Here is a 12,173-nt window from a genome sequence, read left to right on the forward strand (position 1 = left end):
AAACCCAAAAAGGAAAGCCGAGGACAACAAAACCTTGAAGGGAAGCCCGAAAGGAAGGGTGTAGAAACTTCTCCATAGCATACGCATTTTAAAAGCCTTGAAGAAAAACCCAAAAAGGAAAGCCGAGGACAACAAAACCTTGAAGGGAAGCCCGAAAGGAAGGGTGTAGAAACTTCTCCATAGCATACGCATTTTAAAAGCCTTGAAGAAAAACCCAAAAAGGAAAGCCGAGGACAACAAAACCTTGAAGGGAAGCCCGAAAGGAAGGGTGTAGAAACTTCTCCATAGCATACGCATTTTAAAAGCCTTGAAGAAAAACCCAAAAAGGAAAGCCGAGGACAACAAAACCTTGAAGGGAAGCCCGAAAGGAAGGGTGTAGAAACTTCTCCATAGCATACGCATTTTAAAAGCCTTGAAGAAAAACCCAAAAAGGAAAGCCGAGGACAACAAAACCTTGAAGGGAAGCCCGAAAAGAAGGGTGTAGAAACTTCTCCATAGCATACGTATTTTAAAAGCCTTGAAGAAAAACCCAAAAAGGAAAGCCGAGGACAACAAAACCTTGAAGGAAAATCTGAAAGGAAAAGTCCAAATAAGACAATATCTACTGACGGTAGGCTGACGCCATTACATAGAAGCTATGTTGTCTGGATCTATCAAATAACAACAAATTGAATAGCCACTTGTTTTCCTATCCTAAAGACGCGACAATAAGATGCATCTAAAGCTAATGATTTAAATACATGATCACCTTGAAGCCTTCAAACCAATCAGACTGCACAATAATCACAAGTGAGACCTTTTGAATCCAATTGTAATCAAAGTTGGTTCCACCGTCGTGTTATTCCACTGTATTTTAATTTATTGTGGGAGAATGTAATTCATGAACAGGTAGTAAAGAAGCAAATGCACAAGAACAGGATAAGTAAAGAAGGAAATATGTTATAAAGTTGAAGGAAGGACCATCAAAGAGAAAGATCGGCCAAGTCAAAGGTTCTTGAAACAGCTTTGCACCATGATTCCACCTTCTTCTTCCTCAACTCTTCTTCTAATACAGGATGGAAGGTGGTTGCACTCTCAACCCTTTCTCCTGCACTAAAAATCTCATCTTCGGTCCAAACTCCAACTGCTAGTCCTGCTGCATAAGCTGCTCCGAGGGCAGTTGTCTCGATGTCGGCTGGTCGCACCACTGGACTTCCCAACAGGTCAGCCTACAGAAATGATCACAACAGCAGGGTTAAAGAAGAACCATATCAAATTGTTAAGAGTGACAAAACGTGTACAGTGTGGAATAGGAGTATGAAACCTGAATTTGCATCAAAAGATTGTTGACAGTAGCACCACCATCGACTCGAAGCAAGAATTCCCCTTTCTTGTTCTTCACCTCGCCCTTCTCTCCAGCATCTTTGTGCATTGAATCCAACACGTCCTTCACTTGAAAACACATACTCTCAAGCACGGCACGAGCAATATGAGCCTTGCTGGTAAACCTTGTGATCCCAATACAGACTCCACGAGCATCGTCACGCCACCATGGAGCAAACAACCCATTAAAGGCAGGTACAAAATATATCCCACCAGTGGACTTAACCTGTGATGCCAATTCCTCGATCTCTTTCGCACTGCTAATAATTCCAAGACTATCTCTAAGCCACTGAACTGCAGCCCCAGCAATGGCAATGGAGCCTTCAAGAGCATAATTTGCTCGAGCATCCTTGCCAAGCTTGAATGCCAAAGTGGTTAGAAGGCCATGCTTAGACTGAACAACTTCTTCCCCTGTGTTGAGGAGTATAAAAGCACCTGTCCCATATGTACTTTTAGCCTCACCTTTCCTACAAGCTTGACCAAGCATCGCAGCATGTTGGTCGCCTAAACATCCCGAAATCGGAACGCCAGGAATCGGCCAACCCTGGACAATTTTCCCTATGACCTCTGAGTTGCTAACAATCTTAGGCAAGATTTGTGCTGGAATTCCTAGTGTTTCTAATGTAGGTTTGTCCCATTCAAGGGTCTTGAGGTTCATCAACATCGTTCGAGACGCATTAGAAACATCGGTCACATGTAATCCTCCATTGACACCACCAGTTAAGTTCCATATCAACCAAGTATCTATAGTTCCAAACAAAGCATCTCCCTTCTTTATACTTTCATTAACATCCTTCGCATTTTCCATCAGCCAAAGCAGCTTCACTGCACTAAAATAGGTACTAATTGGCAGACCACAAGTACCCACAAAATGAGTTCTCCCACCAGATAATTCGTTCTCCAATTTTCTACCATAGCAAAACAAAAGGAATTTAAAATACATCCTCTCAAACCCTTAGATGTATTTCAAGAAAAAAAAAAAAACAAAATCCCACTCAGAACAACGAAACTTAATCATATAAATCAAACGATGTTGCTGCAAACAGTATTAACCAAGAACACAGAATCTAAAAAATGCAGTGAATTAAGAATCAATCCCCGACAGTTCGAGAGAATTTCAAAGCAATTACAGGAACCAGTAACACAGGATACCTGCAAATAGCACTGGTACGAGCGTCCATCCAAACGATTGCGTTGTGGAGGGGAGAGCCAGTAGATTTGCTCCAAACCAGAGTTGTTTCTCTCTGATTGGTCAACCCAATCGCCTTCAGTCCATTGTCCACATTGTAACCCGCCGCGGTGGCCTTATCGACGGCTTTGGCCATACAAACCCTCACGCTCTCCAGAATTTCCATAGGATCATGCTCCACCCATCTACGGAGACAAAAATTAAATCAAACTCTCGAAAGTAATAACAGAGAAAAAATGGAAGGAAGGTAGAAGGATTAATGAGAATCCAGCGACTCACCCCGCTTCAGGGTAGAACTGAGTGAATTCGACCTGGTGAGATCCGATCGGTCGAGAACAGCGATCGTAAATGATAAATCTGGTGCTGGTGGTTCCTTGATCGATTGACCCAACGAAAACATCCTCCGCCTTCGCCATTTCTTGGATTCTCCTCTTTCACTTCGGAATTTCAACCCAAAATCTTCAATCCGAATAGAAATCGAAAACAGAGATGATGAACCACCGATGAAATCACCACTTTCTACTTCTTATTCTTCGCGTTTTTATTTTTGAAATGGAAATTGATGATTTCGATAAGATAATACCGAAAAGGAAAAATAGAGTAATTTCGTTGATTTTGTTTATTTATTTATTCCCTTTTCTTTTCTTTCCTAACAACCTCATCTATTAAGTTGTCAATTTGCATTATCCCTAACGTAATTAAAAAAAAAAAAATTTATAATCTATTTTGAGTTAAATTACTAATTTATTTTAATATAGTTTAAATTAGTAATTTAATTTAAGTTATAATATTATAATCTACCCTTCACTTTTAACCCAGTGTGCAACCGAGCCTCCCATTATTTGAAGATTCCACCGGGAAAATGAATCATTTATAGACGAGAAAATCCATAATACTCGCAATACAAATAAGAAATTCGTGGGGTGCCCAAGAAACATACCCCTCACTCATGGAAGGTTCGGGAATATCAGTTTTCACTCTTTCGTGTACCTGTTTTAGGCGAGGCCAATCCCACAGCTAAGATGGTTGCTCCAGACGAGTAAGTCGTGGATTCTTGAATTTCCTTAAATTTGCTCGTCGCTAGACCATCTATATTATAAATATATTATCAAATATTATTTTATAAAAATTTAGGAAGAACACAACAATTTTTTAAAGTAAAGTTAAAAGACTTTTTTTTGCTTTAAAAAAAAGGAAAAAACCAGACCTCCGTGATTCCTCGAAAGTTGGAAATTGGGATGGGGGCTTTGCATTATCCAATAAAATTATCCAACAACCTTATTTTTTCTCTCTCCTGTCACTGCCCAGAGTACTCATCTAAAATATAAAAATTAAATTGGATTAATTCTTTTTTAATTTGGATCGGGTTAAATTCTTAAAAATTAAAAGTTTAAATTAACGAGCGAGTTAACACTTTTGTTAGGTCAACCTAACAACTCGAAAATAAGGTTACGATCATATCCTATTTTTTAAATTATTAGAAAAATTATGAATATTTGACCTGTAGCTATGTTTTATGACTTGCCGTGTTTGATATTTTATATATTAATATTATATGTATCCTAAAAAATATAGTAAAAAAAAACCTAACAACCCAACCAAAAGATAGAAGATTAGGTTAAGTTGAGCGGTATTAGGTGGTTGGTCCAAAAAATTTCTTCAACCCAACTCGTGGATGAACTCGAAATCTCGATTTTTTTTTAAAATATTGTTGAAAAAATATAACATGATAGCAATTTGTTTTAAGTTATAAAAATAAATAAATAAATAAATAAATAAATATATATATATATATATATATATATATGGATTATTTTAGGATATGATAGAATTTTCAATTTGTTTCTTGATTAATAATATTCATGGAAATGTCAATTTAATAGATTAAGTGAATATAAAATTGTTATAATTTTATAACTAATTATAAAATTATAATGCTTTTTTTTTTATTATTATTTTTTTTTTCCCAAAAAGAAAAAATTATAATTATTTAAGAATCGTGGATTTGACTTTTGACGGAGAGTACAAGGTTGATCGTCCTTGAAAAGACAACTTTAGCCTTCTTCCTTTTGTCTTTATCCAATACGACGTCGTTGAATTTTATATGCCACGTGGCGTCCGACGACATTTTGTCGCTGTTGACTTTGATTTTTGGATGGGATTTCGAATCCTCTCTTGTCTCTACTTCTCCTTTGGGCTGGCCCACTCCCATGCCAATGCGCCTACATGGTATATTTATTTTCTTTAATTTGGTTAAACGATGAGTTATGGGCTAGTGGGCCTGGGCCCAAATCCATCAGGCCCATCAAAATCGACCCATTTGGAAGGGAACAGGAAAAGCCTCGAGGTCGGTGAGGCCGATACGAGGTTCAAGTCGACTACTCGTAAGAAGCTAACGAGTTAGAAGGAAAACTTCGACACTTTCCCCACTAACACCACTAATCCTCTTTATCGTTAGACAACACTAGCAATGCAACTGCCTCGTATTCGATACTAACTTAAGCAGCTTAGACTATGATTGGACAAAACACCACATTAGACACAAGTCTTATATTTTGCCGATCATATAGGTCATCTCGAGAAAATTTTTGTTTGCTTCACCCAATCGTACCAAGCCAATTAGATTCACTCAATAAAATATATTAAATTACGAAGATTTGATATGATAATAATAATAATAATTTCTGAGTGTTTAACTAAAACTATCCCGACTATCTGTCTAATAAAAATTTAAAATTTAGAAGTCAAAATTTGGAATTTCTGCAAAATAAATAATAATAAATTGAATTAATAAGACAAATTTAAGACATAAAATAAAAAATCTCACCTAGTCTATGATTTATTTAATAATTAGGTTTTTGGTGGGTGGTTACAAATGAGCCATAACTAGTGGTTAATATTATATATATAATTTAAATTAATTCATTTTGATTAAAAAAAAAATAATATCATAATATTTATCTTACAATCCACCCCGTGCTTTCTACATTCAAATTATAGGGTTTCTACATCATTATAAAGAATGTTTTGTTCCCCTCTCCAATCGATGTGGGATCTGACAATCCACATCCGTTCGAGGCAGTGTCCTCGCTAGCACTCGTTTCCCTTTCCAATTGATGTGGGATCTTACAATCCACCCTTTCTTCATGCTCAGCGTCCTCGTTCACACTCGTTCATCTCTCCAATCGATGTGGGATGTCACAAAATATTAACGACCTCCATCCAAAATTAAAAGTAAGAGAATTTTATTTTATTTTTAATATTTTTTTTAAGTTTACGAGTATTTTTTAAACAAAATACAAAATTTATAGATATTTTTATTAATTTTTAACGACTCATTCTCCAAAACTCTTATATAGATACCCTCTACCATATTATAACTAACTTAATATATTAACATTAATGATTAAATAAATGTTATTTAATGAAACCTTAAATAACAATTAGTCTACATACAACCAAATTCAATAAATAAAATTTATTTTTATTTATTAACTTTAATAATTACGAGAACTAATTTATAATAAAAAAATTATATTCGACTTTTAATTTATAACATCATTTTTTTTCAAAGTGTTTTCAATTGATTGTTCATATTTTTTTTAATATTTTTTCGAACCTCGAGCATAGGCCGATGTTGTCTGTAAAGTTTGAATTTCTCATTTTTTTTCAAAGTGTTTTCAATTGATTGTTCATATTTTTTTTAATATTTTTTCGAACCTCGAGCATAGGCCGATGTTGTCTGTAAAGTTTGAATTTCTGAGTAAACTATTAAAAAAATGGTCTCAAGCTAATAAATGAACAAATTCATGGATTATAAATCTCATTTAAGCTAATAAATCAGGATTAAGGCTTCCCTTGATTCTCAACATGAGTGGACGAAAGGGAATGATCTTCGTCGCCTTCGATGATAACAAAAAAGCTCCATCAAAACTCATATCTGCCTTTTAGCGTCTCGATGATGTCCAGGTGATAGCTGCAGCAGGGATGGTTCCATTTCTATATATGCTGTGAGTAAGTAAAAGAAACCGCTCATTATTAGTCAGCTGTGGTTTTCAGGTCTGTTCTTCTTTCCCCTTTCGCCATTTTTGTCGCAGTTTTCTATCCGTTTGAAGCTTCATTGTTTGAATTTCAGTCGATCCATTAAATTTGAGGTTCTTACTTGTTCTATTCCGAGTCTCTCTGTATTTGATCACTGATTTGGTTGAGCGGTTTTTATGAGGGTTTTCCGATTTCAGAAGTTCGATTCCTTAGTATCATTTAGAAATTGGGCAAGAATTCATGGGGAATGCCTCATCGATGCTCACTCAATATGATATTGAAGAAGTTCAAGAGCACTGCAATAAGCTTTGTAGGTTAATCTATACTTGTCTTGATTGGTTTCGTTCTTTGATTTGTTTGTGGTTTGATTGGCTTACTTTTTGCTGTGTTGAAGTTAGTCTCCCAACAGGAAATAGTGTCATTGTTTCAGAAATTCTGCCAGCTTGATAGAAATTCCAAGGGGTTTATTTCAGCTGATGAGTTCCTCGCAGTTCCTGAATTTGCCATGAATCCACTTTCTCAGGTATTGTGTTGAAATTTTGTTGTTGTCCCATCGTTGAGCCTTGAAATTGAATATGAACATTGTGTGCTTGTGTGTTGATTGTATCAGTTGTGACTTATGGCGAGTGATTTCTCTGTTTTGCTCTGTTGTTATCTTCAGCGTCTGCTCAAGATGGTTGATGGTTTGAATTTCAAGGATTTTGTGGCTTTCTTGTCAGCATTCAGTGCTAAAGCTAGTTTGCACCATAAGATTGAATGTAAGTGCATGTTTTGCTATTGCTTGTTCATCTTGTGCTGGTTTTGATCAGGCTTGAGGGTTTTGGTTGAAAATCAATGCTTATTTAAAACATTAGGGATCCTTGGCAATCATTCTTATGGTAGTAGTAAGTGGTAGTGAAGTTTGATTTTTACCCGTCGTCTTTTGTGAGATCCCACGTTGGTTGGAGAGGGGAACAAAACATTCCTTGTTAGGGTGTGAAAACCTCTCCCTAGTACACACGTTTTAAGACCGTGAGGCTGACGAATAATATCTACTAGTGATGGGCTTGTGCGGTTGCAAATGGTATCAAAGGCAGACATTGAATAGTGTGTTAGCAAGGACGCTAGGCCCACAGGGGGTGGATTGTTAGATCCCACGTTCTTGTAGAGGGAACGAAACATTCCTTATAAGTGTGTTGAAACCCCCTCTCTAGCATACGTGTTTTAAAATTGTGAGGTTGACAGCGATACATATCGGGCTAAAACTGACAATATTCGCTAGTGGTGGGCTTGGACTTGACTGTTACATTTTTACTCAAAAGTCATCGAACTTTTTGGTTGTCTTCCTCAATTATTGGAGCAAATTTGTCACAAGAAGCCGACTTATAAGTTAGAATTCATGATATCTAGAACGGTATGACATGAATCATCACTAAACCAAAAGATATCATGAATTATAAGTTCAGGGACTAAATGGAAAAACTTTTTGTCGTGAACGGACATTAATACATGATATTGACTCTAAGAAAACTACTTTTAGATAGTTCCTTTCGTATTAATAATTGCTTGTGTCTCCTTATTTCAGTTATTTTCAAGCTATATGATGTCGACTGCAACGGGAAGGTGTCTTTCAACGACATCATTGAAGTGCTTGGGGATTCGTCTAATTCATTCATCTCCGACGAGCAGAGAGAGGCATGGCGTCTTCTTTCCTTTCGTTCGATATTTCGCATCTGTGTTGCTTCTCCAATTCATCGTTATCTGAAAACGCAATGTGATTCATTTAGTATCAAATACATACATATAAATCCTCGGAAAGAGACACCAATCCATGCATACAGTTAATTGATGCATCTCCAGTCCTAACACATGAAGTGGAATAACTAGTGCTCATATTATTTCTTTCACCTTCATAAAAGAACTATTATTAGTTTCTCTTTCCCATTGCAGCAAGTATTATGCCAATTATTACAAGAAGCAGGCTATACAAGAAACTCTCTCTTGACACTCGATGACTGCATCAAGGTACCGTTAAGGTGCTGACATGTTTCATTGATTTACCATACTTTACTAGAGAGTATAAGAAACCAACACAACTCAGCAATTTAATCGTGAGGTCCTATATCGATTAGAGAGTGGAACGAAACATTCCTTATAAGAGTGTGGAAACTTAACTCTAGTAGACGGCCTAAAACTTTGAAGGGAAGTCCAGAAATGGAAAACCCAAGGAGGACAGTATCTGGATGAGTACCGATTTTGCTGCATCACTTTGAAAGACGTGTCTTAAAAAACTTGAGGGGAAGTCCGAATAAGACAATATCTGTTAGCGGGATTGAACAGTTACATTGTTCTTGATTTATAGAGATGAATGTTTTCATTTTATGCCATTCTTTCGCAGGTTCTTGATAAATCAGGCATAAGAATGGATGCAGAAGTTCCAGTTGACTAGTAGCTGTTGATCTGTTAGGCTATTTACTTTCAGAAAAGAAGTCAAAACTCAAGGACTCTCAACTGACCTGAATGCACAAATCCGGTTCAGTTCATCTCTGTTGCAGAAAGTTCTGATGGAAGACAAGATTTTATACTCTCTTTTTTCAGCATGCCCTTCTCTTTTGTCATCATTTGTAAAGACTGTCAATCAATGATATCCATAGTAAGGTTAATCGACACCGATTCTCGATCACGTGTCATTGTCCCTGATATCAAATCAATGTCGACTAGCAAATGTCAAAGCAGACAAACAATTACCACTCTAATTCATCAGTTTATAGAGTTACAAGTTGCAGGGAAGGGGAAATCAAACAAAAATACCTTCCTCTGTTCTTAGCTTTCTCAAATTTCTCCTCTATAGCCGCCTGATCCAAAATAGTCTCTTCTTGAACTTGCAATCGCCATGCTTTTCTGATGCTCTAACTTGGGGCAGTCACGGATACGGTGACCAAGCCCGCCACAATAAGCGCAACCTTTGACCCCGCTTGCATTGGTGATCGCTTCCACGTCCTCCATAGGGTCATTCAGCTCAGCTAACACTGGTGGAATCCTCTGTTTTGCTTCTTGCAGAAGGTGCTTTAAATCAAGGAGGGTCGTTTCGCTTTGATTCTTGTTTATGAAAGTTGTTGCAATTCCCGTCTTACCACACCGTCCAGTTCGTCCAATCCTATGAACGTAGTTCTCAATTTCAGCTGGCATATCGTAGTTGATAACATGTTGAATGTCTGGAAAATCTAAACCCTTTGATGCAACATCAGTAGCAACCAATACATCTTTCTTGCTCGCCTTAAATGAAGAGATAGCATACTCTCTTTCTTCCTGATCTTTTCCTCCATGAATTGCCACTGCTTCAACACCTTTCAAGAGTAGATACTCGTGAATGTCGTCAACATCAGCTTTATTCTCACAAAATATCAACACTGGAGGTGGAGTTTTCTGCAGACACTCGAGCAAGTAAACAATTTTTGCCTCTTGTTTTACGTACTCAACCTCCTGGATGACGTCGAGGTTTGCAGCTCCAGCTCTTCCGACGTTAACAGTGACAGGCTTTACTAGTGCACTTCTTGCAAAGTTTTGAATTTTGGTAGGCATTGTAGCAGAAAACAATAGAGTTTGGCGTTGAGCCTTGAAATGATCAAAAACTTCCCGAATATCGTCTTCGAATCCTAGATCCACTAATCTATCAGCCTCATCTAAAGTAAGATACCTGCAATTGTCAAGGTTCATTTTCTTTTTCGCCAACATATCCTTCAACCTGCCGGGGGTTGCAACAACGATATGAACGCCCTTCTTCACAACCTCGATCTGTGACCGCATATCCACTCCGCCTATACAGAGCAAAGGCCTAAGTTCTGGATATCCAGCCTCCTTCATGGGTATTAAGAACTGTTCCACCACTTCATAGGTCTGTCTAGCAAGCTCCCTTGAAGGACAAATGATCAAACCAAAAGGTCCTTCTCCTGAAACAATGGGCATCATGACCTCCTCTTGTAACGCAATCATTATCAAAGGAAGAACGAAAACTAGGGTCTTTCCTGAACCAGTAAATGCAATCCCAATCATATCTCTGCCAGATAAAATCACAGGTAGACCTTGGACCTGAATCGGAGTCGGCTGCACGATTCCTTTTTCTTTCAACTTCTTCAAAACTGGTTCAGGGAGTCTCATGTCCTTGAAGTTCTTAATAGGCGGTGGAATATCGTCACCATCGACTATTATGTGCCATTGTTTACGAATCAAATCACACGCCTTTCTCGACATCCTCCTGATAGGCAATGGTGGTTTCCATCCAGTTAACAATGGCTCTGTGTAAGTAATTCCTTTGGCTAGTTCACGAACCGACATTAGAGTTTTACGATCGGATAAGTGCTCGATCATCTCCTTCTCTTGCTGAACGATCTGCTCGGTCGGACTAACTTCTGGTTGGTCACGCTTCATCTGAGATGCTTTTACGAGGAGACTCGGCTTGGCTTCAGCAAGCCTTGATTTCTCCAACTCTTCTTCAAGAGCAGAAGCCTTGCCTTTGCGCATAAGAATCTTTTGAGCTTCCATTGCTCTACGCTTTGCCACAGGAACATATTCAACAAAATCATCTTCTTCTTCTTCCAAGCTCTTTTCGTCCTTCATTTGTACATCCATCGTATAATGAAATTCAATCCCAAAACACCTCTCCGCTAACCCTAGAAACCATTAGATTACATATTACACGCAGATATCAATTACAGCCAAACAACAAACCCTAAATGCAGAAACCAATTACAGACAATAACAAGCCTCTCTAATTAGAATCGTCAATGATAGATTTCGATTAGGGCCTCCGACATACAATCCCGTTCAATTCGAGCCACACAGAGACGGATTTAGAGATAAATACATGAAAAAAAGAGCTTCATCGACAAATGAATCGATAATAAGAACTCAAACAGAGTATCAAAAGAAAAAAGAAGCTAAAACTTACTCGAAGCGTTTACACGAGGAGCAGATCACTCCTCTTGGCCTTCGTTGTCGGGATTCGAACAGGAAAAAAACGGAGAAATTGGTACAGATAACGACAGCAGAGAATGTTATTGGGACGCAGAGGGAATTGAACGGCGGTAGGGTCACTGTCGAGAAAACCGGCGGCCGCTCTAGTCGGCAGAAACAAAAAAGACGCAAAAGGGTCTGAAGCTCGTGTAACACCGTCGTTTAGCCGGCGGCGAAACTACGAGTATTGATTTATATTTTTTTTTTTAAGAAAATAAATTAGTACAATTTTCTGGTTAGGAGTGTTATGTTTCTAAAAAAAAATAAAAATAAAAATAAAAAACAAACAAAACAAACAAAATTAAAAAATTAAAAAATTAAAAAAATCCAATCAATACTAACTCTTCCGATTATGTACTTATTAGATTTAAATAAATACAAAATTTAGGAGTTAATTGATTAAAATAAGATTGGATTAACGACCACAATCTATTATTAATTTAAAAAAATATATTTTGACTAGAATTATATTTAAATTAAAAAATAAAAATTTAAATAAAACATTTAGTTAACTCCGCCAATGATTGAATTGAATTAGGTTCATACCTCATAAAAATTTATGGTTGAATTGAGTCAGATTCATGGTTGA

General features: G+C 37.3%; 3 protein-coding genes across 11 annotated transcripts; 1 reads left to right on the forward strand and 2 right to left on the reverse strand.

Moving 5' to 3' along the window:
- Positions 1–780: 780 nt before the first annotated feature.
- Positions 781–3,151, reverse strand: NHO1 (Actin-like ATPase superfamily protein). Its single transcript, XM_023692940.2, has 4 exons — positions 2,831–3,151; positions 2,515–2,736; positions 1,304–2,270; positions 781–1,208 (listed from the first exon to the last, which is right to left on the reverse strand). The coding sequence occupies exons 1-4, from the start codon at positions 2,965–2,967 to the stop codon at positions 963–965; spliced, it is 1,572 nt and encodes a 523-aa protein (XP_023548708.2). The 5' UTR covers positions 2,968–3,151; the 3' UTR covers positions 781–962.
- A 3,068-nt stretch (positions 3,152–6,219) lies between these two features.
- Positions 6,220–9,254, forward strand: LOC111807350 (uncharacterized). 6 transcript variants are annotated; one of them, XM_023693044.2, is made up of 6 exons: positions 6,257–6,902; positions 6,991–7,115; positions 7,254–7,350; positions 8,157–8,266; positions 8,522–8,607; positions 8,970–9,254. In XM_023693044.2, the coding sequence occupies exons 1-6, from the start codon at positions 6,833–6,835 to the stop codon at positions 8,989–8,991; spliced, it is 510 nt and encodes a 169-aa protein (XP_023548812.2). In that variant the 5' UTR covers positions 6,257–6,832; the 3' UTR covers positions 8,992–9,254. The 6 variants fall into 6 exon arrangements, with proteins under 6 accessions (XP_086985333.1, XP_086985332.1, XP_086985331.1 ...); XM_023693041.2 differs by having other exon boundaries at positions 6,265–6,902; positions 8,522–8,596; XM_087129205.1 differs by lacking the exons at positions 8,522–8,607; positions 8,970–9,254 and having other exon boundaries at positions 6,251–6,610; positions 6,790–6,902; positions 8,157–8,438.
- LOC111807349 (DEAD-box ATP-dependent RNA helicase 35) lies at positions 8,005–11,781 on the reverse strand. Of its 4 annotated transcripts, none has more exons than XR_015423210.1 (4): positions 11,520–11,781; positions 9,383–11,241; positions 9,088–9,202; positions 8,005–8,332 (listed from the first exon to the last, which is right to left on the reverse strand). XR_015423210.1 is itself a non-coding variant. In XM_087129203.1 (3 exons), exon 2 carries the CDS (start codon positions 11,198–11,200, stop codon positions 9,404–9,406), a length of 1,797 nt encoding a protein of 598 aa, XP_086985329.1. In that variant the 5' UTR covers positions 11,201–11,241; positions 11,520–11,781; the 3' UTR covers positions 8,442–9,202; positions 9,383–9,403. The 4 variants fall into 4 exon arrangements, 1 of the variants encoding a protein (XP_086985329.1); XR_015423209.1 differs by having other exon boundaries at positions 9,088–9,288; XR_015423208.1 differs by having other exon boundaries at positions 9,088–9,267; positions 11,520–11,780.
- Between the last annotated feature and the right edge of the window lie 392 nt (positions 11,782–12,173).

Source organism: Cucurbita pepo, chromosome 12 (assembly GCF_057944985.1).
Source record: "Cucurbita pepo subsp. pepo isolate OVF chromosome 12, ASM5794498v1, whole genome shotgun sequence".
Classification (NCBI taxonomy): Eukaryota; Viridiplantae; Streptophyta; class Magnoliopsida; order Cucurbitales; family Cucurbitaceae; genus Cucurbita; species Cucurbita pepo.